General features: G+C 41.8%; 2 protein-coding genes and 2 non-coding genes across 4 annotated transcripts in view; 1 reads left to right on the top strand and 3 right to left on the bottom strand.

Moving 5' to 3' along the window:
- Positions 1 to 1815: 1815 nt before the first annotated feature.
- EEF1B2 (eukaryotic translation elongation factor 1 beta 2) lies at positions 1816 to 5150 on the bottom strand. The gene is made up of 6 exons (XM_030803948.1): positions 4683 to 5150; positions 4017 to 4139; positions 3254 to 3380; positions 2620 to 2686; positions 2128 to 2253; positions 1816 to 2015 (listed from the first exon to the last, which is right to left on the bottom strand). Exons 1-6 carry the CDS (start codon positions 4760 to 4762, stop codon positions 1861 to 1863), a joined length of 678 nt encoding a protein of 225 aa, XP_030659808.1. The 5' UTR covers positions 4763 to 5150; the 3' UTR covers positions 1816 to 1860.
- LOC115832665 lies at positions 2364 to 2493 on the bottom strand. Its single transcript, XR_004028183.1, has one exon. It is a non-coding gene; the product is annotated as a small nucleolar RNA SNORA41 (small nucleolar RNA).
- Positions 2768 to 2846, bottom strand: LOC115832658. Its single transcript, XR_004028176.1, has one exon. It is a non-coding gene; the product is annotated as a small nucleolar RNA SNORD51 (small nucleolar RNA).
- An 86-nt stretch (positions 5151 to 5236) lies between the features above and the next one.
- Positions 5237 to 25025, top strand: part of NDUFS1 (NADH:ubiquinone oxidoreductase core subunit S1) — a 36530-nt gene continuing 16741 nt past the window's right edge. Inside the window, exons 1-12 of the mRNA XM_030803947.1 lie at positions 5237 to 5399; positions 11059 to 11123; positions 12253 to 12344; positions 15125 to 15232; positions 15952 to 16028; positions 17214 to 17295; positions 17387 to 17517; positions 17959 to 18144; positions 20027 to 20161; positions 20920 to 21034; positions 22232 to 22377; positions 22993 to 23121. Of these exons, the coding sequence (XP_030659807.1) occupies positions 11063 to 11123; positions 12253 to 12344; positions 15125 to 15232; positions 15952 to 16028; positions 17214 to 17295; positions 17387 to 17517; positions 17959 to 18144; positions 20027 to 20161; positions 20920 to 21034; positions 22232 to 22377; positions 22993 to 23121 (1262 nt within the window). The 5' untranslated portion in view covers positions 5237 to 5399; positions 11059 to 11062. The remainder of the gene's footprint in view (positions 5400 to 11058; positions 11124 to 12252; positions 12345 to 15124; positions 15233 to 15951; positions 16029 to 17213; positions 17296 to 17386; positions 17518 to 17958; positions 18145 to 20026; positions 20162 to 20919; positions 21035 to 22231; positions 22378 to 22992; positions 23122 to 25025) is intronic.

The following is a 25025-nucleotide window of genomic DNA, read 5'->3' as shown; positions in this document are numbered from 1 at the left end:
TCATCACTGTAGGATTCTGAAGACATCTGTGGTTTGAAATGACCATTCTAAATTTTTGACCACCTTTAAACAAATTATTAATCATTAGTTTTTTCATCATAAACTTCTGCTGATACTTAACATTTTGGCCAAGCTATTTGGGACTCAACTCCTTCACCATGTCAATAATTGCAAATTTTTATTACCATTCACTTAAGTTTATTCATGGTTTTGGTTTTTTGTTTTTTGTGTGGTTTTTTTGCATTTTCAGAATTCCCAGGCTGTCTGGTTTTCCAGAAAATGTAGTGCTGCCCTCTGCTGGCTCTCATGATAATGACAACCTGAAAATGTCTCCCATGACTTTTAGGCTGTTGGTTGGATTATAAACATTGCTTAGAGATATCATTCAATGTATCTATCTGTTAAATAAATCTTCCTTATAATATAGTTTCCCAGTCAAGGCAGTCACAACATAAAATCAGATGGAGAAGAAATAGCACTGTATAGTTCTATTAAAAAATTGACCTAGGGGCTGGACATTGTGGCTTATGCCTATAATCCCAGCACTTTGGGAGGCTGAGGTGGGTGGATCACCTGAGGTCAGGGGTTCGAGACAAGCCTGACCAAAATGGTGAAGCCTCTTATCTACTAAAAATAGAAAAATTAGCTGGGCCTGGTGGCGTATGCCTGTAATCCCAGCTACTCAGGGGGCTGAGGCAGGAGAATTGCTTGAACCTGGGAGGCGGAAATTGCAGTGAGCTGAGAGCACGCCACTGCACTCCAGCCCAGGCAACACAGCGAGATTCCGTCACAAAAAAAAAAAAAAAAAAATTGACCTAAAATTTTTGATCATTTGAGATCAGCAATTCCCAAGCACTGCTTTTGTAAAACTATTAGAAAAAAATATCAAATGTTAGCCAGACCCCAAATTCCCTGTCAAGATTAAACTGTTTCCAATACTTGACTATCTCTTTACTCAACATACTACCCTCATCCCAGTATTTACCTGCAGCATGAGAACCAATTGGATTTCCAAATCCAAGTAAAATATTCCACCTCTACAACCCAGCACCTATGAATCTTCACAGCAAAGTCAAGTTTTTCTGGGAAGCCTGGGAACCAGTTACCTATATAATCCCCCTACCAGGACACAGTGCTACTCCAAATCACATTCCCAACACTTAAAAGATGGTTTCTTTACATCATGAGTCATCATTTTAAATTTGTAACCTGTTAAGCAGTTATAATTCATGCCAAATTCTGGGAAGCCCTCCCTCCTCTGGGTTAGGTGTCTTCTAGTAGTGTCACATATCTCACATGTTCAAGTTCCCAGTGCAAAGATGCTAGGTTACAACAAATCACATCATCAGGCACTGCTAAGGACATTACAAGTCGGTAAAGTTGCACTATAATTTTTTTCTTTTGACAGGACCTTGCTCTGGCACCCAGGCTGGAGTGCAGTCGCACCACCTTGGCTCACTGCAGTTTCAACCTCCTGGGCTCAAGCAATCCTCCCACCTCAGTCTCCCAAATAGCTGGGAATACAGGGGTGCACGAACACGCCTAGCTAATTTTTGTATTTTTTGTAGGGGCAGGATCTCTCCCCATTGCCCAGGCTGGTATCAGCCTCCTGGTCTCGATCCACCCACTTCAGCCTCCCAAACTGCTGGGATTACAGGCATGAACCACCACACCTGGCCTGCACTGCAATTTTCTAACAACAATGCCGAACCAAATTTGTGTTATTTAGGAATCACATATTCATTTAATTCCTTCCCTCAAAATGAAAGGAATATATACACCACCATCCTATGTAACATACTCAAGAGCCAAAGGTAATCTTTCAAGCTTTTATTTAAATGCCATGATCCAGGATGGATTTTAGATCTTGTTGAAAGCAGCCACATCCATGGACTGCACATAGTCCTCAAAAGCAGTGATCTGCTCCTCCAGCATATCTGTCCCAACTTTATCATCTTCAACTACACACTGTATTTGAAGTTTCTTAATTCCGTATCCCACTGGAACTAGTTTAGCTAAAAAGAGCATTAAGAAAAATCTTAGTTAGAAAAGCCTTGTAGAGAAAGGTTGAAGCTGTATGCAAATTCCAGATAGTTTCAAAAAAAAAAATGCAAAGCTTAAACTCACATGAGCCCCAGACTAAGCCATCTGCTTGAATGCTTCTGACGCACTCCTCTAATTTCACCATATCTGTCTCATCATCCCAAGGTTTCACATCTAGTAAGATGGAAGACTTGGCAACAAGTGCAGGTTCTAAAAACAATAAACAGCATTATTCAAATAATGAAATGTATTTTTTTCACCCTACTCAATTTGTTTTGAGACGGACTATCTCCTTAGCCAAACAAAACTACAGATACATCTTGTGTCTGTCACACATATACCTACTTTCTGTTTTGCTAAGAAAGAGGTGTTTGTGTTAACAGTTTCTTTCCCACAGAGGAATGCCACAACTGCTACCATAAGAACAGCTGCAGACCAGTAGCTGTGGAAGAACCTGTACAGGAGGTTTTAAAATATTGACCTATTCAAGGAATGTGGAGGAAATTACTTCAAGGTCAAGCTTTGAAAAAGATTACTTACATTATCATGGAATGACGTTAAAAACAAATGACCTACTTTTGGCTTTCTTTGATTCATATTGTGCAAGACGTTCTTCCCTTAGCCTCTTTGCTTCTTCACTTTCCTGTAAAGAAAAAAAATTAATCCACTTCAGAAAGTCGGTTATTCCTCTGCTTAAAGCTAGTGGGGTCATCATAAAAAAGACTGGCTTAATCAGAAAACAGCAAATCCATCACGAACTCAGCCGAAAGATGGTGATTTGATTTTATTCATCATGCAACCAGTCAGAATTTGAAAAAGGCATATAAATTAAAGCCAGGATTCAAATCCAGGCAATTCGGCTTAACCACATTGATAAAATTGTTAATCGATGTATTCTTTTTTTTTTTTTTTTTCTGAGACGGAGTCTCGCTGTCGCCCAGGCTGGATGCAGTGGCATGATCTCGGCTCACTGCAACCTCCGCTTCCTAGGTTCAAGCAGTTCTCTGCCTTAGCCCCCTGAGTAGCTGGGATTACAGATGCCCGCCACATTTTTTTGTATTTTTAGTACAGACAGGGTTTCACCATCTTGGCCAGGCTGATCTTCAACTCCTGACCTTGTGATCCACCCGCCTCAGCCTCCCAACATGCTGGGATTACAGGCCTGAGCCACTGCGCCTGGCTGATATATTCTTTATAGAAGATGCCATACCTCCTCATCATCAGATCCAAAGAGATCAATGTCATCATCATCTTTACTATCTGTAGCTCCACTTCCTGTAGTGTCTTCCACATCGGCAGGACCATACTTGCCCAAAGCTTTCTTCACTCCTGGCAGGCTTGAAAAACATTTAAATTCAACCACTATTGAGCTAGTATAACATCCTTTTCCAGACAATACAAAATAACTTGTTTTAATCACTACTTATCACTAGATCCCTTTTGCAATAATAATTTACCCTTTCACATGCTCCCAGGTAAACACTGTCATATGTTCAACTCCTCACCCAACAAGCATTAGTACCATGTGAGACATTATTTTCAATACTCACTATGATTTACTCTTTCAGTATGAACATTTCTGTTTGAGATTTCATTAAGTATGCTCAGTTCCATTCTTAGTGAACTGGAGTCCACTTCCCCAAACTTCCACCCTTGTTGGCAGTTTCAGAAGAATGGCCAAGGACTGAATGAATGAGCCACCCTCTCACCCCAGAGGTGGGCCCCCCAGGTCAAGGTCGAGGCACATTGGCAGGGCAGTGTGGGGAAAAGTTGAATTGCTGCTGTCCATGTTCTACCTGTTCTGTGAAAAAATGGAGGGCTTCAGTCTCTTGGCCTTCTAAAGTTACAGAAAAATTTAGCTTACAATATCCCAACAAAACTAAAGTAGCCTGGGTCCAGTTTTGTCACGTGAACATCCAGATAAAGCTTCGAGAGCAGTCTTACTCTTCAGCTAGACACAAAGATGATTTTACCTGGCCTTGTCCTTTTCATAAGACTTGATGTGATTATACCAACGTAGGGCATGACACAAGTCGGCAGGCGGTGGGCCGGACACGGCTTCAAATACTGCCACATCTGCTTGTGATGGCACATACCTGCCAATGACACAGAAGCATTCACACACACTCTTGAAAAACAAATGCCAGCGAATAAATAATAAATGCTGCATGCATCACATTAATTAGTGGGCACTAACCCCACTAGGGTTGCTTTAATGCTTTTCTTTTCTTATTAGTTCCTTCAAATCAAACGATATGTTTGGGTCACCGCGCTATCCTGAGAAATGTCGCCACTTAGTAGACCTCAAATACTGCAACGTCTAGCATTGCTCTATCTACAACCTAACATATATTAACTGGGCAGTATTAACTGGGCAGCGACGCGTAAACACCTGGCTGAATTAAGTGTAAATAAAGCACATTTTAACCTTTCTTTGCTCGTGAACCGCTCCCCGGAGGCCGGGCTCGCACCACACGAGGGCCTTGGGAGACGGCAACGGGGAGCTTTCCCCTCACCCTCGAAAGGGCACTGGGGCCCGGCCTCCCTCCCTCCCGCGGCAGCCGACACGCTGCGCCACGTGGCCCCGGCCCCGGGCGGAGAAACCTCCCCCGCCACCCCGACTCAGCCCGTCCGCTCACCCCTCGATGTAGCTCTTGTCCGCCAGGTAATCGTTGAGCACCTGGAGGCCGGCGGGGCTTTTCAGGTCTCCGAAACCCATGGTGTCGGCTGTATCCGAGAGCTGGGGAGCAGCAGAAACAGCGCGCAAGTTGTCGGCGCCCCGCGCTGAAGAGAGGAAAAAGGGCCCGAAGAGGCCGGAAAACTCCTTATATAGAGACGGAGGCGTTTCCCTCCACCGCGCCGGACCGGAGGTTAAAGGTCAAAGTACGTTAGCATTCCCACTTCTCCACGTACGAATTGGGGGCCCTGAATTAAATGGCCCACAAATTGTCCATGGACCTTTCGTTGCGTTTGGAAATAAATTAATAAAATAGGCATGTCTTAAGTTCGTACCTCCACGGCTCCCGAAGATGACGGGAACCGCCCCTAGAAGCGCCGGAGATGACCGAAGACGCTCGGCCTCGCGGCTGGGGCCACTTCCGGCGGAACTGCGGGTCCAAGTTGTCCTTCCTGCCTCCGGGCTAGGCCGACCTCAGCTCCGCCCTCTGGTCGGCTGACGGAAATTGCCGACAAACTTGTCGAATGCAGGGATTCTAGTCCCTCGGGGCTTTCCGTTCTCCAGGCCCGGCTGACAGAGTTAGCTGAGGCCGCCATATTGAGTAAGCGACCCAGCCTCTGAGGAGGTCGTTGTGGTCCATACAGTTTAGCAGAACAGCCTCCGCGGCTCCGGGGAGAAGGTGAGGTCTTGTATGGATGGGAAGGGTGAGGTGCGTCGGCCAGAGGCTTATTTATTGACGGGACTGTTTCCTTTGGCCCACGCGACTTAGTCTTCTCTTGTCCTTGACTGGGCGCCGCCTCCCGCCCCGCTGCGTCGGAAGCCCCTGAGAGCCGGCAGATGGGGGGGCTTTTAGCCACGGTCTCTGGTCTGTTGAAGCAGAAAGGAAGATGAGGATCAGGGGTCCCTCGGGAACGCTGGCCCGAATGCAGGCTTGCAGGCGACCTTCCCTCTGCAGGGAAAATTCAGGACATTTCCCTCTCAGAGGAGGAGGCCGTTTTATTCCCCGGGAGAGGACCAGTGTCCGATGACTTAGGCCTTGAGACTGAGCCTTTCCCCCGAGATTTTTACACGCCTGGTACAGTGCATGATTGGTCGCTGTTGTGTTAGCAGTGGCTCACGCCCCTGTTTGTTGTCCTTGTTTGTTTTGTCCATTGACCACGTTGGACAGCATTTTTTTTTATTCTTTTCACTAACGGGAAATTGAGAAAAACGACTTTTGGAAAGTTAGCCCAGGGTTGCATTGCAAATAACAAAACGTTGTTTACAGGTTATTGGGATCTAATGCTTGTACTGTAAGGTCTTGGATCAGACACAACTCTGTTCACACACGAATTGACAGTATAGAAGTGTAACGATAACTGTTTTTGATGAATAAACAAGTTATTTTTGTTTTGTGGAATATTCTTGTTTTCACCGACTTAAGGCTGCCAAAGCACCTGCACTTTTTAAATCCGGGAAAGTGGTCTCTACAAATTAACGACAGAAATTAGAGATTCAGTTCACTTCACAGTTATTGAACTTTTACTACGAGCCAGAAATGAGTCCTTAAAGAAGAATAAAATGGGTGATATGTTGGGGGAATCGTCAGGAAATGTTAGGTAGGCTGGTCAATGAAACTGAGAAAAGGCTTTTAAGCCAAGATTTGAAGGATAAGGAGGGGCCAGGGAAGAGCATTTCAGTCTGAGGTCACAGCCGGTGGCAAGAGGTGAGGGGCTGTGTGGGAATAGTGTGGAAGCTTGGTGACCTATTAAGAAGCTATTGAAGGCCGGGCGCGGTGGCTCACGCCTGTAATCCCAGCACTTTGGGAGGCCGAGGCGGGCGGATCACAAGGCCAGGAGATCGAGACCATCCTGGCTAACATGGTGAAACCCCATCTCTACTAAAAATACAAAAAATTAGCCAGGCGTGGTGGCGGACGCCTGTAGTCCCAGCTACTTGGGAGGCTGAGGCAGGAGGATGGCGTCAGCCCGGGAGGCGGGGCTTGCAATGAGCCGAGATCGCGCCACTGCACTCCAGCCTGGGCGACCGAGTGAGACTCTCAAAAAAAAAAAAGCTATTGAAATACTCCAGGCAAGGAGTGATGGTGGATTGGAATAGGGTGGTACCTTGGAAGGCAAGAAGTAAATGGATGGATCCATGTTGGAGAACGTGGAATAGTGTAGCCCCTATACGGAAAAGTATCCAGTCCAGTTTTAGAAATGATTAGTCATTAACACTTTTCCATCTAAAGAGATAATTATTTCTGTTGCAACTTGGCATATCAATGTTCAAAGCACATATCGAAGTGTTGCAAATCTGTATTTAAGTTGGGCTGTGCTTTATTGCTGGATGTCAACAGTCTAGTTCTAGTTGATTTCCTATCCAAAGTGAGTACTATTTTTATATCGCATTGGAGATAAAAAAAAAGTATTAAAAGTTTTAAAATTGTATGAAATACTGATTGTTGATTTCAAATCTGTCAGTGCTCTAATGGAGTAAGTTTAGGTTTACATTTATGCCATCAGTAGTTTTTAATAGGACAGATGCTACTCTAGTTCTAGAACTTGGTGATAAGACTATTTGGTGGTTATTTTCATAAGGGTCCTGTGCTGGGTCTTCAAAAAAGGGAAATGTCCAGATTCCTTGTTCTCAAGGAGCTTACAGTCTGGTAGGTACTAAAATTGATTACTAACCTACAGTTTAGTAAGTAGAACAATAAAAATATCTACACAGTGTGTACTGGTACTGAAGAAAAAGAGCTCAAAGAAAGAGTACTTTAAAACTGTTTGTCTGCCGGGCGCGGTGACTCACGCCTGTAATCCCAACACGTTGGGAGGTCGACGCGGGTGGATCACCTGAGGTCAGGAGTTTGAGACCAGCTTGGCCAACATGGCGAAACCCCTTCTCTACTGAAAATACAAAAATTAGCCAGGCGTGATGGCAGGTGCCTATCATCCCAGCTGCTTGGGAGGCAAGAGAATTGCTTGAACCTGGGAGGTGGAGGTTGCAGTGAGCCAAGATCACACCATTGCACTGCAACCTGGGCGACAGAGCGAGACTGTGTCTCAAAACACACACACACACACACACACACACACACACACACACACACACACAAACTGATTGTCAGTGGCCAGTATTGCCTAAGTTGAATTCAGCTTTAACTGGCATTTGTTGAGCCCCTACTAATAGCTCATTGTCTAGGAAGTATTGTTTTCCTTGTGCTCTATAAGTAAAGAACCAGAAACTGATTTACCAAAAATTACTCGCTAGCAGGGAACAGATTTGATGTTTGCAAATTCAGTATCACATATTCTTAATTAATGAAATTTCCTGTTGTACATTATCTATGATAAGTATGCAGAATTTTGTGCTTAAAACCTATGTATATGTACTATTATTCAATAATACTATTGCAACTATTGAAACTTTAATGTTGAAATTTTTTAATACGTTCTAATCACATAATTTGCTTTTTTTTTTTTTTTTTTGAGACAGGGTCTTATTCTGTCACCCAGGCTGGAGTGCAGTGGCATGATTGTAGCTCACTGTAACCTCGAACACCTGGGCTCAAGCCATCCTCCCAGGTCAGCCTCCTGAGAAGCTGGGACCACAGGTGCATGCCACCACACCCAGCTGATTTTTTTTTTTTTTTTTTGGTAGAGATGGGATCATGCTGTGTTGCCCAGGCTGGCCTCTAACTGTTAGACCCAAGCCATCTTCCTGCGATGGCCTCCCAAAGTGTTGAGACTACAGGCATGAGCCACCTCTCCTGGCCAATTTGCTTTTTTTTTTTTTTTTTTTGAGGCGGAGTCTTGCCTGTCGCCCAGGCTGGAGTGCAGTGGCGTGATCTCGGCTCACTGCAAGCTCTGTCTCCCGGGTTCACGCCATTCTCCTTCCTCAGTCTCCCGAGTAGCTGGGACTACAGGCGCCTGCCACCACACCTGGCTATTTTTTTTTTTTATTTTTAGTAGAGAAGGGGTTTCACCATGTTGGCCAGGATGGTCTCGATCTCTTGACCTCGTGATCCACCTGCCTCAGCCTCTCAAAGTCCTGGGATTACGGGCATTTTTAATACCTTTAAAAGTTCCAAATGATTTTGGATGCTCAACCTATATGATCAAGTGAATAGAAGAAAAGTTCAGTGCTTAGCCTATATGATCAAGTGAGTAGAAAAGAAAAAAAACTCAAAAAGTTTAGAAGTTTTGGTGACTTGGCCGGGCGTGGTGGCTCACGCCTGTAATCCTAGCACTTTGGGAGGCCGAGGCAGCTGGATCACCTGAGGTCCGGAGTTTAAGACCAGCCTGGCCAACATGGCGAAACCCCATCTCTACTAAAAAATAAAAAAATTGGCCAGATGTACTGGCTCACACCTGTAATCCCAGCACTTTGGGAGGCTGAGGCAGGTGGACCTGAGGTCAGGAGTTCAGGACCAGCTTGGCCAACGTGGCGAAACCCTGTCTCTACTAAAAATATAAAAATTTGCCGGGCATGGTAGTGGGCGCCTGTAATCCCAACTGCTCGGGAGGCTGAGAATCACTTGAACCTGGGAGGTGGAGGTTGCAGTGAGCCGAGATTGTGCCACTGCACTCCTGGGTGACAGAGTGAGACTGGGTGACAGCAAGACCCCGCCTCAAAAATAAATAAATAGGCTGGGCACAGTGGCTCACTCCTGTAATCCCAGCACTTTGGGAGGCTGAGCCGACTGGATCATGAGGTCAGGAGATGGAGACCATCATGGCTAATACGGTGAAACCCCATCTCTACTAAAACTACAAAAAATTAGCCTGGCATGGTGGTACACACCTGACCCACCTACTCAGGAGGCCAAGGCAGGAGAATCGCTTGAACCTGGGAGGCAGAGGTGGCAGTGAGCCGAGCTCGCACCACTGCACTCCAGCCTGGGCGACAGAGCGGGACTCCGTCTACATACATACATACATACATACATACATAAAAAAAATACAAAAATTAGGCTGGCGTGGTTGTGCATGCCTGTAGTCTCAGCTACTCTGGAGGCTGAGGCAGGAGAATCGCTTGAACCCAGGAGGCAGAGGTTGCAATGAGCTGAGATCGTGCCACTGCACTCCAGCCTGTGCAACAGAGTAAGACTCTATCAAAAAAAAAAAAGGGCGGGGGACGGTGGCTCAAGCCTTAACCCCAACACTTCGGGAGGTCAAGGTGGGCAGATTATGAGGTCAGGAGTTAAAGACCAGCCTGGCCAACATGGTGAAACCCTGTCTCTACTAAAGATACAAAAAATTAGTCGGGCGTGGTGGCAGGTGCCTGTAATCCCAGGTATTCAGGAGGCTGAGGCAGGAGAATTGCTTTAACCTGGGCCGTGGAGGTTGCAGTGAGCTGAGATTGCACCAACGCACTCCAGTCTGGGCGACAGGGCGAGACTCCATCTCAAAAACAAACAAACAAAAAACAAATAAAAAGTTTTGGTAACTTTTCTGTTTTGTGTGTCTTTAAGTCGTGGTGTTTATATAATCCACCCCCATTTATTTCAGTAATTCAGCAAGCCTTTTAGAGCAGTGTCTCAACTTCAGCACTGTTGAAACTTTGGATAATTATCTTTATTGTGGGGGACTGTCCTGTACATTGTAGAATAGCCAGCACACTGTCCTCTACCCACTAGATGTCAGTAACTTCCTCTTGTTTGTGACAACAGTGTTTTCAGACATTGCTAAATATTCCCTGGGGAGCAAAATTGTCCTCAGTTGAGAGCCATTGTTTAAGAGCTTACTCTGTGCTAGCCTGGTGGATAGGTACTGAAGATAGAAAAATTCAAGGAATTAATCAGTGAGGGCAGAACGGGCTTATAAACACATAATTGGAAATCTATAAGTGTACCAGAAAATAGCAATCAAGACACCTCAAAGGCTTGGGCTGGTGAGCTATCTCAGAATATCTCAGGAGCATTTAGTAGACAGCTATGCTTAGAACATGAAATGATAGAATGGGTATTGGTAGGAAATGAAAGCAGAAAAGACGACTTTATTTTATATAACCATTAATGATAAGCTCACTGTTTGTCTTGCAGTTTATTTTACCGTGTGGTAGTGCTTTAAGTTTGATCCTTTCTATGTAATTTTTTTTAAATGGCAAAACTGCTCTCTGCATAGAATTAGAAAGTCCAAATGTATACAATAGCTGCTGCTGCTTAGCTCTTTGACATTGTACAAGTCAGTATCTCTGAGACTGAGAATTCTCATCTACAGACTGAGTGAAAATATCAGAACCTATGAGTGTTCAATGACATAATGTGTGTGAAATAATTTAAAGCCATAAAACATTACCAAACAGTTGGTGATTTTTTTTCCCTACAATAATGTAATTCTTTGTTTTATTTTTAGCAATATGTTAAGGATACCTGTAAGAAAGGCCTTAGTAGGCCTTTCTAAGTCTCCTAAAGGATATGGTGAGTATTTTTTTAAATTTGCATTCATGGATATTAGACCTTATTTTTGTAAATTTATAAGTCTATGGAATAGTTTATCAAAGACCCTAAACCCATAATTTTTTAAAATAAAAATAGAAACAGGCCGGGTGTGGTGGCTCATGCCTGTAATCCTAGCACTTTGAGAGGCTGAGGCAGGTGGATTGCTTGACGCCAGGAATTCAAAACCAGCCTGGCCAACATGGTGAAACCCCATCACTACTAAAAATATAAAAATCAGCTGGGCATGGTGGTGCACACCTGTAATCCCAGCTACTCGGGCGGCTGAGGCACAAGAATCACTTAAACCCGGGAGGTGGAGGTTGCATAGAGCCAAGATCGTGCCACTGCACTCCAGCCTGGGAGACAGATCGAGACTCCATCTCAAAAAAAAAAAAAAAAAAAAAGAAGAAGAAGAAGAAACAAATGATCTAAGTTGAATAATTTTCAAAATATAATTTTACTTTAAACAGTTTATAGGAATTATTATGGAATAGAAAGTGTTAGGAACTACACACGTCAATGCCAAAATGGAAAAATCACATTCTGTTTTTGAAAGGTGATCTTCCCATGAATATATTTTCAGTGGCATTAACAGTTTCAGTTTAGAGTTGGGTATGGTGGCTCACTCCTGTAATCCCAGCACTTTGGGAGGCCGAGGCAGGAGGATTACTTGAGGTCAGGAGTTTGAGACCATCCTGGCCAATATGGCGAAACCCTGTCTCTACTAAAAATACAAAAATTAGCAGGCGAGTGCCTATAATTAGGTGGTGAGTGCCTGTAATCCCAGTTACTTGGGAGGCTGAGGCAGGAGAATCGCTTGAAACGGGGAGGTGGAGGTTGTAGTGAGCCAAGATCGCACCACTGCACTCCAGCCTGGGTAACAGAGCGAGACTCCCTCTCAAAAAAAAAGAAGAAGAAGAAGAAAGAAGTTTAAGTTTAAACTACTCTACTATCAAAAGCAGAGAACCATAAGTTTGCATCCAGAGCAATACAGAGGAATAATAAGGAATGAAAAATTTTAGGTTTGTAGTTAGAGTTAATTCATCCATTATCATCTGCTATAATAAACTGTTAATCTGTTTTTCACTTCAATATCTTTGATGGTCAGTTCGAACAACTGCCACAGCAGCAAGCAACTTGATTGAAGTATTTGTTGATGGTCAGTCTGTCATGGTGGAACCAGGAACGACCGTCCTCCAAGTAAGCATACATTCTAACTATTTTGTGTGTGTGTTCTGATTTTTAAAAAAATACTAATTTATTTCCTTTATACTGATTATTAGTAAATAATTCTTTAAAATAACTATACATAGCAAAATCTTGGCACTTCAAAGTGAGCTGTCATATATTTGTTTGTGGCATTTTTAGTGAATTATGGTAGTTCTTTTGTTTCACTTCTACATTCCAAATGAATACCCATTAAGAAATTTGAAGTCTGAGCGCAGTGGCTCATGCCTGTAATCCCAGCACTTTGGGAGGCCAAGGTGGGCGGATCATTCAGGAGTTCTAGACCAGCCTGGCCAGCATGGTGAAACCCCTTCTCTACTAAAAATACAAAAAATTAGCTGCGCATCATGGTGCGCACCTGTAATCCCAGCTACTCGAGAGGCTGAGGCAGGAGAATCGCTTGAACCCAGGAGGTGGAGGTTGCAGTGAGCCAAGATTGTGCCACTGCACTCCAGCCTGGGCAACAGAGCAAGACTGTCTCAAAAAAAAAAAAAGAAAAGAAAAGAAATTTGAGGCTGGGCGCGGTGGCTCACGCCTGTAATCCCAGCACTTTGGGAGGCTGAGGCGGGTGGATCACGAGGTCAGGAGATCGAGACTGTCCTGGCTAACAGGGTGAAACCCCGTCTCTACTAAAAATACAAAAAAAAAATTAGCCAGGCGCGGTGGCGGGCGCCTGTAGTCCCAGCTACTCTGGAGGCTGAGGCGGGAGAATGGCGTGAACCCGGGAGGCGGAGCTTGCAGTGAGCTGAGGTTGTGCCACTGCACTCCAGCCTGGGCGACAGAGAGAGAGTCTGTCTCAAAAAAAAAAAAAAAAAAAAAAAGAAAAGAAATTTGAAGTAACTTAAATTAGTTACTATAGGTAAGTTTGTGAAAAAATAACCTTCATTTGTTGTGGGCCTGCTTGATGCTTTTTATTTTCATATAACCTTTCTGTGATTAGTAAGATTCATAGAAATATATCCTACAAAGCAGGCAAACGGAGGGTAGCATGTGCTTACATTCATGCTCTAAATATTTCTTCATATTCCTCCAGAAATAATAAATTGGTCATAGAGAAGTGATGCTTCACTCCACTTGTAAGTTGTCACAGATCTAAATGTTCTTTGTTCATTTTAGCAGTCATTTCTAGACTATCTGCCAGTCACAGACATGAAAGCACAAAATATGATATATAATAAATGTATGTTCAAGGTACAGTGAAAAGTTGTGGCAGGGATAGGAGGTAGTAGAAAGAGATATTGGGTGCCTTTGTTCATCCCTGAGGAGGTGTTAAAGGATGAACATGTGTGTTCATGTGTGAACAAGAAGGACATGCTTGCATTTCCTATGGAAAAAGTTAAGGCAGATAGCTTGTCATGTTTTGAAAGCTTCAAATAGTTTAATATTGATGAAACAAGGTATAAGTAGAAGATAAGATCACAGGAAATCAAGTTATTGAGGAAGGGAAGGTCCAGTCATGAAATAAAGTATCTGCTATGCAGAAGAGCTTATATTTTGATCCATCAGGAGTTTTGTTGCCTATTTAAGCAGGGTGACAGTGACTGTAGAGGATGATCGTTTGGAGAATAGCAAGACTGGAATAAGAGACAAGGAAAAAGCATTTTGTATTATTGGGACAGGATACTATGAAAGCCCTAAAATAGATAGTGGCGATGGGAATGAAAACGAGAGAAGATTCAAGGGAGAATGAAATGTAGACAGGCCTTCAGGAATGATGAAGACCTGAGGAATTTTTTCCCCCATTGTACAGAACTTCCCAATATTGCTTTAACAGTGAGAAAAAAAAAACACAAAAGAAGTTTCAGTAGAGACACAGACAAATAGTTCTTTAGAATTCAAAGAGACCAGAGGAATTCTTGTGGTTTTCTGCATTTGTTTGGTTATTTTGGAGTGTATAGAGGGGAGAGTAATCATTTGAATTTAAGCTGTCTGTGGAACATACACATGCAAGTGCCTGTAAATCTGAAGCTTGGAGAAGTGGAGGTCTAACATGGCTGCAGATTAAGGTTTGGACATAATCATCATAAGGAATGTCAGCTAGGATGAAGGCTGGGACACTATCTGTCTTGTTCACTACTATACCTGCATCCTGCACAAAGGAAAGACTCAACACATTTTTGCTAATTAAATAGTTTAAACACTGGAAATTGATGAGATTGCTTTATTTAGAATGAAGGCTGAGGATGGAGCAGCTAACTCTAGAGGAAATTTGAACATGTTTATAGACTAAAAGGAGGAAGAAATTGCAGAGCAGGGTAGGTGATAATTGGTAGAGCAGGGATAATCCCCCTTACTGGGCAAACAGGAACTGGGAAAACCTTCAGCGACAGTGGGAGGTGAGTCCTGGGTAGGTTATAGGAGCCAAAGACAGATAGCCAGCTAGATAGTGTGTAGTGAAATCTCTAATCCAAAGGAGGGGAGTGAGGCAAAGAAGAAGTCCAGGTATGAAACCACTGGGGACATTGTGGACAATGGTTCAAAATGGATGTGGGAAGTCAAGTCTTCAGCACAGTGGAAGGATACTTTATCCAGTTTCTTCCACATAAGGTGAAGTCACGCCAAGGATCCTGAGATCCTCTGAGGCAGCTTCAGAGGAGACGGGTTAGCATCAAAGGCAAAGAAAGGGACTGAAATAAGAATGAATTAAGATAGATAGATAGATAGTAGTAATAAGATGCCGTATGTGTGTGTTTCAGCAATAACAGCAGTGAAGTCAGGTTATTCTAATGCCTTTTTTTTTTTTTTACTTCTAGGCCTGTGAGAAGGTTGGCATGCAAATCCCTCGATTCTGTTATCATGAAAGGTTGTCTGTTGCTGGAAACTGCAGGATGTGCCTTGTTGAAATTGAGAAAGCCCCTAAGGTACTTGATACCTAAAATTCTACACCATGCTGTAGAAGGTAGAAAACTTTAAATCTTGCAGCAAATTTTATTTAGAATCAATATTGTAGTGGAGAACCTAGCCCTCTTTACTTCTATCTATAAATTTAATTCTTTTGAACAATTGATTCTCTTCATTTCAAAACTGGAAACACATAGATGGAAGTGCTTTACAAATCCATGTGCCATATAATTGTAACATATCTAGGAATTAAAGGTGATTTATAGCTGTCAGTATTTCCAAATGGCTGTATAATATATAACCAGGATGTAGAGTTGCCAAGTAGCACATTAAAAGTGTTGACGCCCTGCCATTTTTAGTAGAGAAGAGGGTTGCAGGGAGGAAGTTCGCTTTCAGTAGTTTAATTTCATTTTGGTGTATGTAATTTTTTTATTCAATAGTGCCTGCTAATCAAAGCAGTTATTTAGTGTTCTGTTTCAGAGCAGAATAAAAAATTGCATTGACTATTAGAATAAACCTAAAAACCAGGATGTTTTATTTCTGAGATAAATGCAAAGTACCAGATCATCATATTATGAATATGAAAACTTAAAAAAATTCAGTTTTAAAAAATACCCTATTCTTTGCCTGTTATCAAATGTATAATGATTTTATATAATTTAACATTTTTATATATTGAGTTGCTTGCAATCACAAATAAATACAAATACACATTTTTTTTTTTTCATTGAAATCCCAGGTTGTAGCTGCTTGTGCCATGCCAGTAATGAAGGGTTGGAATATCCTAACGAACTCAGAAAAATCCAAAAAAGCCAGGTACTTTATTGTTATTCAACGTAGTTCCCTTTCATAAAGCAGAAAATTGCACATTTTGGTATTTAGACCTTCCCATAGATTAAAAATTTAATATCAAACTCTAAAGAAGTTGGTGTGCTCAGCTTCTAGGAGCAATAGAAGTGAGTACTACATAGTAGAGAAGGTCAAGTCAGGAGTTTATGGTATTGAGCTTTAGGATCAGCATTAAAAATCCTTGTTTAGCAACTTGCTCAACTTGTGATGAAGGGTGAATCTGGACTTATTAAGCCATTACTATACTGTACTGGGACTGATTGTGTTTGTTTTTGTTTTGAATTAATGTGAATATTTTCTGAGGACCATTCAGCAACTTTTGATCATTCGGTATTGTTAAAAGTTACAATTTTCTTTATTTTTTGAAACGAGGTCTCACTATGTTGTCCAAGCTGGTCTCGAGCTCCTGGCCTCAAGTGATCATCCTGCCTCAGCCTCCCTCCCATAGTGCTGGGATTACAGACGTGAGCCACCAAACCTGACTGAAAATCATAATTTTCTATGTTCTCTAATGATACTTTATTCTAGGCTCCTCTAAGCATTTTCCAGATTGTGTTTAATACTACCAGAATGATAACTTGGGAGGATCCCTTGAGCCCAGGAGCTCAAGGCCAGCCTGGGCAACATAGCAAGACCCCATCTCTTAAAAAAAATTACCAGAATGATAGATAATTGGCATTTCTGATATTAAATGTAAAATTACTATTAATTGTATAAAAAATATACATCTATGAAGGTTGTTTAAATGGCCTGTAGGTGGGCCTGGCACAGTGGCTCATGCCTATAATTCTAGCACTTTGGGACGCCAAGGCAGGAGGATCACTTGAGGTCAGGAGTTCGAGACCAGCCTGACCAACATGATGAAACCCTGCCTCTACTAAAAATACAAAAATTAGCCAGGTGTGGTGGTGGGCATCTGTAATCCTAGATACTCGGGAGGCTGAGGCAAGAGAATCGCTTGAACCCGAGAGGCGGAGGCAGGAGGCTGCAGTGAGCCAAGATTGTGCCACTGCACTCCAGCCTGAGCAACAGAGCGAGACACCATCTCAAAAAAAAAAAAAAATAAAGTCTATAGGTCATTTTGAGTGCCAGCAGTTAATGTCAGTGTGTGTGTACTTGAGAGTCATTTTATATGTTACAATTTTCATACAGGGAAGGTGTGATGGAGTTCTTATTAGCAAATCATCCATTGGACTGTCCTATTTGTGACCAGGGAGGTGAATGTGATCTGCAGGTATGTAGTAGAATTCTGTCAATCTTTTTGGTTGTCTCAGATTTTAATTTTATTAGCAGCATTAGACTGACTCTTTCATAATCTACTTAAGGACCAGTCCATGATGTTTGGAAATGATAGGAGCCGATTTTTAGAGGGGAAGCGTGCTGTGGAAGACAAGAACATTGGGCCATTGGTAAAGACCATCATGACAAGATGTATACAGTGTACTCGCTGCATCAGGTAACTTTTTTTCCTTTTTTCTTCTATTATAGAATATAATTGTATACTTAATAGTCACAATTTGATGAATAATAACATTGGAAAGAATGGCTACTTTTGTTGGGTGGGAGAAGAGGGATGCTGTTTCTGATATATGAATAAAATAAGTTCACTTTCATTTAGTACCAACTTCAGGTGGATTTAAAAATTAAAATCTATAAGCATTTGCTTTCACTCATAACTTGCTGAGTTGTACACATATGATTTGTACAAGTCTGCATGTGTGTTACACCTCAATTAAATGTAAACATTTCATTATTTTTTATTCTAGGACTGTGCTCACCTTTGAAAATATACTGATTTCTTTTTAGTGTTTGGAAAATCGTCTCTTTGTGATCATGAATAAGAAAGGAAATAATTTTGCTGGACTTGACCATTGATGGCACATTTTTTATCTTGTAGGTTTGCAAGTGAGATTGCAGGAGTAGATGATTTGGGAACAACAGGCAGAGGAAATGATATGCAAGTTGGCACATACATTGAAAAGATGTTCATGTCTGAACTGTCTGGGAATATTATTGATATCTGCCCTGTAGGTGCCCTAACCTCTAAGCCCTATGCCTTTACTGCCCGGCCTTGGGAAACAAGGTATCTTTTATTTTATGATAATTTGTTTTTTTGTCCTTAATTCATTACTATTCAAAAAAATATTAAGTTTCATTTTCTTCCTGGGTTTCAGTTGTTTTGGTCTGTTGACTTTGTTTGTTTACGTAAAACCCTTTAAATAGAAGGTAAGTAGTTAGAATGGATTAAACCTGTGCAGATTAACTGTAGTTTTCTTGGAAATTAATTCTAAAGTACTCAACCACAAAATTATTTTTTTCATGTGTTCTTCTAAAGAGTTTAATAGTGTTGATATTTTAGATATATAGTCTCCCATTCTATTGTTTATTAAGTTTTCAACTATGAGGAATGTCATGTTATTTAACCAGTTTCGGCTAATAGACATTTAGCTTGTATATTTCTTTATGATTACAAATCTATAAAAAGTATTGCTGTTTACAAATTTCTGTGTATATCTCTCATTCTCCTGATTAAACCAAGAAATGGAGTAGATAGATGCAAGAGGTGTGAATATTTTTAAGGTTCTTAAAACATAACAAATTATCATCCAATTTTAAACTTTATACTTTTCAACTTGGGATTTGGCTTTTTGTTTCTGTATAATTTCTGTGTCCTTACTTAGAATCTCTACTTGCTGATTCGTGGTTGTCATACATCCCCTTCAGTTTTTAAACATGATTTTCTTTGGTTCTTTGCACATATGTTAATATTCTTGGTTTTATTTTTAAGTGAGGCTTCTTAGGAGTTCCCCTGTGTCTGCATAGTTTAGTAGTCAGGTATAATTGTACTTCAAACACCTTGACCTAATAAGAGTTATGTTCTTTGCCAGTGGATCTGTTTGTGGATGGAGGAGCATATTCAAAGTTCAGGCTGTTTTCAAGTCTGCCCAGCTATTACTTTGCACTGGTCCCTTTGGGTCTCAGTGTTATCCAGGAGTTCATGAATAGGTTGAGCTCTCTCTGGTTTCACCTGCACATGTAGCAGCCTCTGCTAGGAATGCTTGCCGCAATTACCACTGCAAACTTAGGCTAGTAAAATCTTGGCTATCCTCAGTTACGATGACCTCCAAAGCATCACCTCCACAAACAAGTTTGCCTAGTGCTGCAAGTTAAGTGAGTTGTCTCCATCTGTACCAAAGAAGTTCTCATCTTCACAGCCTGCCTCAGCCTCGAAGAAATTCCATTTTGAGGGGGTGGAGAGGAGTGTAGGAGCAGCACCGAGCCAAGCCACCAGTTTTTCAGTGCATAAATGCTTCGCACATTGTTGTATGCGTTTAGATTTCTAAACTGTTAAAATTGTGGGTTTTGTCATTTTTGGCCAGCTTTACTTTTACTTTTCAGTGGGAAGATTTTTTTGAGCTCCTTAATCTCCCATAGACAGAAATCCTGCCCCTCTTGTTGAATTGTCCCAGATTTGGCTAGTTGGAGCCCCTTCAAACTAGCTTCTGTGTCAGATAATAGTTTTAAAGCCTTCCTTACTGTGCCAGGAATTTGTATGTTCAAATGTGGGTGTGCCGGGAGCAGTGGCTCACACCTATAATCCCAGCTTTTAGGAGGCCAAGGTGGGAGGATTGCCTGAGACCAGGAGTTCAAGACCAGCCTGGTCAACATAATGAGACACGGCCTCGACGAAAAATTTTTAAAATGTGGTGAGAGGATAGTTTGAGCCCGAGTTCTAGGCTGCAGTGAATTATGATCATGCCACTGTAGCCTGGGCAACAGAGTGAGACCCCATGGCAAAAAAAAGGTGGGGGGTTCTTTTATTTAATTGTAGTTCCTCTAAGCTTCATTTTCCAAAGTAATTCAGAAAGGGAATGAATTGTAAAAAATTTTTCTTGGTAAACCAGGTAACAGAAACTTTCTTTATTCTCAAAAGCACCATAGTAAACACCGTATATGTTTCTCAGAAAGACAGAATCCATTGATGTAATGGATGCGGTTGGAAGTAATATTGTGGTTAGCACAAGAACTGGAGAAGTGATGAGGATTTTGCCACGTATGCATGAGGACATCAATGAAGAGTGGATCTCTGATAAAACCAGGTATATGCTATATTGTTTTCCTTAACTTTTACAGTTTATTTAAAGGAAATTTTATAATAATTTTAAAGAATTAGCTTTTATATTTGCAAATTAGTTACTGAATATAGACTACTGGAATCTGAGCTCCTTATATAATGTGATAATACTGACTTTAATAGTCCTAGGTCAATCCCCGGATATTGTATTTACTTTGAGAAAGATATTTTTTCCTCCCCCATGGAGAAATTCAAGTAGATTGATACGTTCTCAACTTATTTCAGTTTGTTCGTTAGAGAAAAGAAGCTAGGCTGGGCGCAGTGACTCACACCTGTAATCCCAGCACTTTGGGAGGCCAAGGTGGGATGATTGCTTGAAAAAGAAGCTAAATAGAAGAGTTTGCACAATATAATTTTGATAAAATATTTAGAGATACTCATGTTTTGTAAATAAAAATGATTTGCCTTTTTTAGCTGTCAGAATTTTTTGTGTTGTAATTTTAAGATTGTTCAGTTAGCTGAAAGTGGAAGAAATCAAACTTTTTTTGTATGATTTAAGGGAAGAAATCAAACTTTCAGATGGTATTTTAGTTTTAGGTGAAGTTCATAAAATCTATTAGTTCATCTCTAAAAATATCTGGAATAATTACTTGTATCTAGGTGTTTAGATATTTGACACTTTAACCAGTACTGTATTTAAATAACATTTCTTGTTGATTTAACTTGAAAATTATAGTTACTTCTTTAGCAAGATTCCACAACGGTGTAATTTCTGTTTTCTAGATTTGCCTATGATGGGCTAAAACGTCAAAGACTTACCGAGCCAATGGTCAGAAATGAAAAAGGGCTTTTAACCTATACTTCTTGGGAGGATGCACTCTCTCGTGTAGCTGGAATGGTAAAATTCGAAATAAATAGTGTTAAATAGTGTTTGTGATTATCAAGAAACATCTTTGCCATGAAGAGGGGGGATGTATGTTTCTTCCCTTTTTTCCTTTTACCAAGATTATGATTTAATCTCCTTCCATTTTACAGACATCTACTGAGGACATATGCTAGATATTATGCTAGATTAAGGGATATAAAGACCACGGACATATCATTCCTGCATCCTACAATCTTGTAGTGGAGAAAGTTGCACAATTCAGCAATTATTATATGCAGCTATGAGTAATTATATAAGGAGTAATATGAGTGAGAGCACGTAGGAGGAATGCCTAACTAGGACAGGCATATCAAGATGCCTTCCTTGGAGGTTGCAGTGAGCCAAGATCACACCACTGCACTCCAGTCTGGGTGACACAGCGAGACTCCACCTCAAAAAAAAAAAAAAAAAAAAGATGCCTTCCTACAGAAGGTGATTCTTAAAGAAGAATCTGAGAATGAATATGAGCTTGCCAGAGTACAAGTGGAGGGAATAGTTGTCTTGTGAGAGAAAGACAACATAAAGCACTAGAGGGAAAGGCAGATACTTGAGAGGAGGTTGCATTTACGGTAACTATAGTTCCACTTCATTCTCCAGACCTCATTTTGAAATGCCTTTGTTCCTAAATATAAAACAGCTTCCTTCTAAGCTGATGTTATTAACTGTGGCCCCACATAACACCTCTGCAGCTTTTCACTTTTAGATTAATTAGTAATTGTTGTACAACTTTTTCTGTGTTTTTGAGATGGAGTTTTGCTGTTGTCACCCAGGCTGGAGTGCAGTGGCACGATCTTGATCTCGGGTCACTGCAGCCTCTGCCTCCTTGATTCAAGCAGTTCTCCTGCCTCAGCCTCCTGAGCAGCTGGGAATACAGGCATATGCCACCATGCCCAGCTGATTTTTGTATTATTAGTAGAGACAGGATTTCACCATGTTGGCTAGGCTGGTCTCGAAGTCCTGACTGCAGGTGATCCACCCGCTTCGGCCTCCCAAAGTACTGGGATTACAGGCATGAGCCACTGCCCCTGGGCATGTTGTAAAACTTTTTAATCAGAAGTTTGTTAATGTTTTTTGTACTTGAAAACAATTACTGTTTTATTTTCTGAACATTTCATTATGGTCTTTGCTGCATATAGGTTTCTTGGTGATGCCCTTTTCATCTGTTTCTAGTTGCAGAGTTTTCAAGGCAAAGATGTGGCAGCAATTGCAGGTGGCTTGGTCGATGCTGAAGCCCTAGTAGCTCTCAAAGATTTGCTTAATAGAGTGGACTCTGACACCTTATGCACTGAAGAGGTCTTCCCCACTGCAGGAGCTGGGTGAGAAATATGAAGCTAGGATCTAGGCTTTCCTTTCTTTTTTTTAGTTACAAGTTATGTATAAAATGTGACAATCTGGATTCTCCAACATATCCCCCAATTTATTTTCACATATAGACCAAGATCAAACCAGAAGTTATAGGAAATAGAGGAATCCACTTATCACTAAGTATCTCATGCCAGGCACAGTGGCTCACGCCTGTAATCCCAGCACTCTGGGAGGCCAAGGCAGGCAGATCGCATGAGTGCAGGAGTTCGAGACCAGCCTGGCCAACATGGTGAACCCCCGTCTCTACTAAAAATACAAAAAAATTAGCCAGGCGTGGTGGTGTGCGCCTGTAATCCCAGCTACTTGGGAGGCTGAGGCAGGAGAATTGATTGAACCTGGGAGGTGGAGGTTGCAGTGAGCCAGGATCACGCCACTGCATTCCAGCATGGGTGACAGAGTGAGACTGTCTGAAAAAAAGAAAAAAAAAAAGTATCTGAAATGTTCATTTAATTTAGAAATACTTCATAAAATTTTTTGTTTGGGAAGGCAATGGGTTTGATGATAGAATATTTCATGAATTCTCTTAATTTTAAAGTAAATTTGCATTTTATATATTGTATTTCTAGCACAGATTTGCGTTCCAATTATCTTCTTAATACTACAATTGCTGGTGTGGAAGAGGCAGATGTTGTACTTCTGGTTGGTACAAATCCACGTTTTGAGGCACCACTGTTTAATGCTAGAATTCGAAAGAGGTTGGTAATAGTATTTATTCAAGGTTTAAAAATAATTATGTAATTTTTTTGTTTTATATGTGAAAAATGACATCTTCCTAATAGTGTTAGTGGTAGTGATACTCCAAAAGATAACTGGAAGACAATTTTTTTTTTTTTTTTTTTGGTGGGATGGAGTCTCACTCTGTCACCCAGGCTGGAGTGCAGTGGCGGGATCTCGGCCCTGCAAGCTCCGCCTCGAGACAGGGTTTCACTATGTTAGCCAGGATGGTCTCGATCTCCTGACCTTGTGATCCGCCCGCCTCGGCCTCCCAAAGTGCTGGGATTTCAGGTGTGAGCCACTGTGCCGAGCCTTTTTTTTTTTAATTAATTTTTAAAATCTTTTTTAATTTTTTTAATTTTATTTTTTATTTTTTTGTTTTTGAGACAGAGTCTCGCTCTGTCACCCAGGCTGGAGTGCAGTGGCACGATCTCGGCTCACTGCAAGCTCCGCCTCCTGGGTTCATGCCATTTTCCTGCCTCAGCCTCCTGAGTAGCTGGGACTACAGGCTCCCGCCACCGCGCCCGGCTTATTTTTTGTATTTTTAGTAAAGATGGGGTTTCACTATGGTCTCGATCTCCTGACCTCGTGATCCGCCTGCCTCAGCCACTCAAAGTGCTGGGATTACAGGTGTGAGCCACCACGCCCGGCCTTTTTAATTTTTTAGAGATGGAGCCTTGCTACGTTGCCAGGCTAGTCTCGAACTCCTGGGTTCAGGCCATCCTCCTGCCTTGGCATCCCAAAGTACTGGAATTACAGGCATGAACTGCCATGCCCAGTTGCAACAATTTCTACTAGGTCCGTTTTCTCCTCTCCTTGCCAGTCTTCTAAATTTACTTTGTTAGCTTTTTATTTTGAAATAATTCAAGATGCTGGTCTTTTTATACCATTTTGTATATTGTTCACGTAGATTAACTGATGTTAACATCTTGCCATATTTGTATTATGATTCTGAGTGTGTGTGTGTACATATATAGTGTATATGTGTGTGTGTATATATATATACACTACATATATATGTGTGTGTATATATATATACACTACATATATATGTGTGTGTATATGTGTGAATCTAATTTTCTGAATCATTTGGAAGTTTCTGGTGGACATGGTGCCCTTTTATACCTAAATTCTCAGTGTGGATTTCCTGAGAACAAGGAGCATTCTCTTAAATAATGAAGAAATTTAGGCCGGGCGCGGTGGCTCACGCTTGTAATCCCAGCACTTTGGGAGGCCGAAGCAGGTGGATCACCCGAGGTCAGGAGTTTGAGACCAGCCTGACCAACATGGAGAAACCCATCTCTACTAAAAATACAAAATTAGCCGGGCGTGGTGGCGCATGCCTGTAATCCCAGCTACTTGGGAGGCTGAGGCAGAAGAATCGCTTGAACCTGGGAGGCAAAGGTTGTGGTGAGCCAAGATCACGCCATTGTACTCCAGCCTGGGCAACGAGCAAAACTCCATCTCAAAAAAAAGAAATTTAGTTTTTTTGGTTTCTGAGATCTCGATCTCGGGTCACTGCATCCTCTGCCTCCTGGGTTGAAGCAATTCTCCTGCCTCAGCTTCCCGAGTAGCTGGGAATACAGGCGTATACCACCACGCTCAGCTAGTTTTTGTATTAGGGGTCTTGCTCTGTCACACAGGCTAAGATATGTTAGCATGATGACAGCTTACTGCAGCCTTGACCTCCTGGGCTCAAATGATGCTCCCACCACAACCTCCTGAGTAGTGGGACTGCAGGCATGCACCACTATGCCCAGCTTATTTTTTAAAATACCTTTTGTAGAGATGGGATCTCCCTATGTTGCCCAGGCTGGTCTTGAACTCCTGAGCTCAAGTGTTCCTCCTGCCTTGGCCTCTGAAAGTGCTGGGAGTAATAGACATA

This window comes from Nomascus leucogenys, chromosome 22a (genome assembly GCF_006542625.1).
Source record: "Nomascus leucogenys isolate Asia chromosome 22a, Asia_NLE_v1, whole genome shotgun sequence".
Taxonomy (NCBI): Eukaryota; Metazoa; Chordata; class Mammalia; order Primates; family Hylobatidae; genus Nomascus; species Nomascus leucogenys.
The sequence above is the reverse complement of the archived record's forward strand: the minus strand, read 5'-3'. Positions and strand labels throughout refer to the sequence as shown.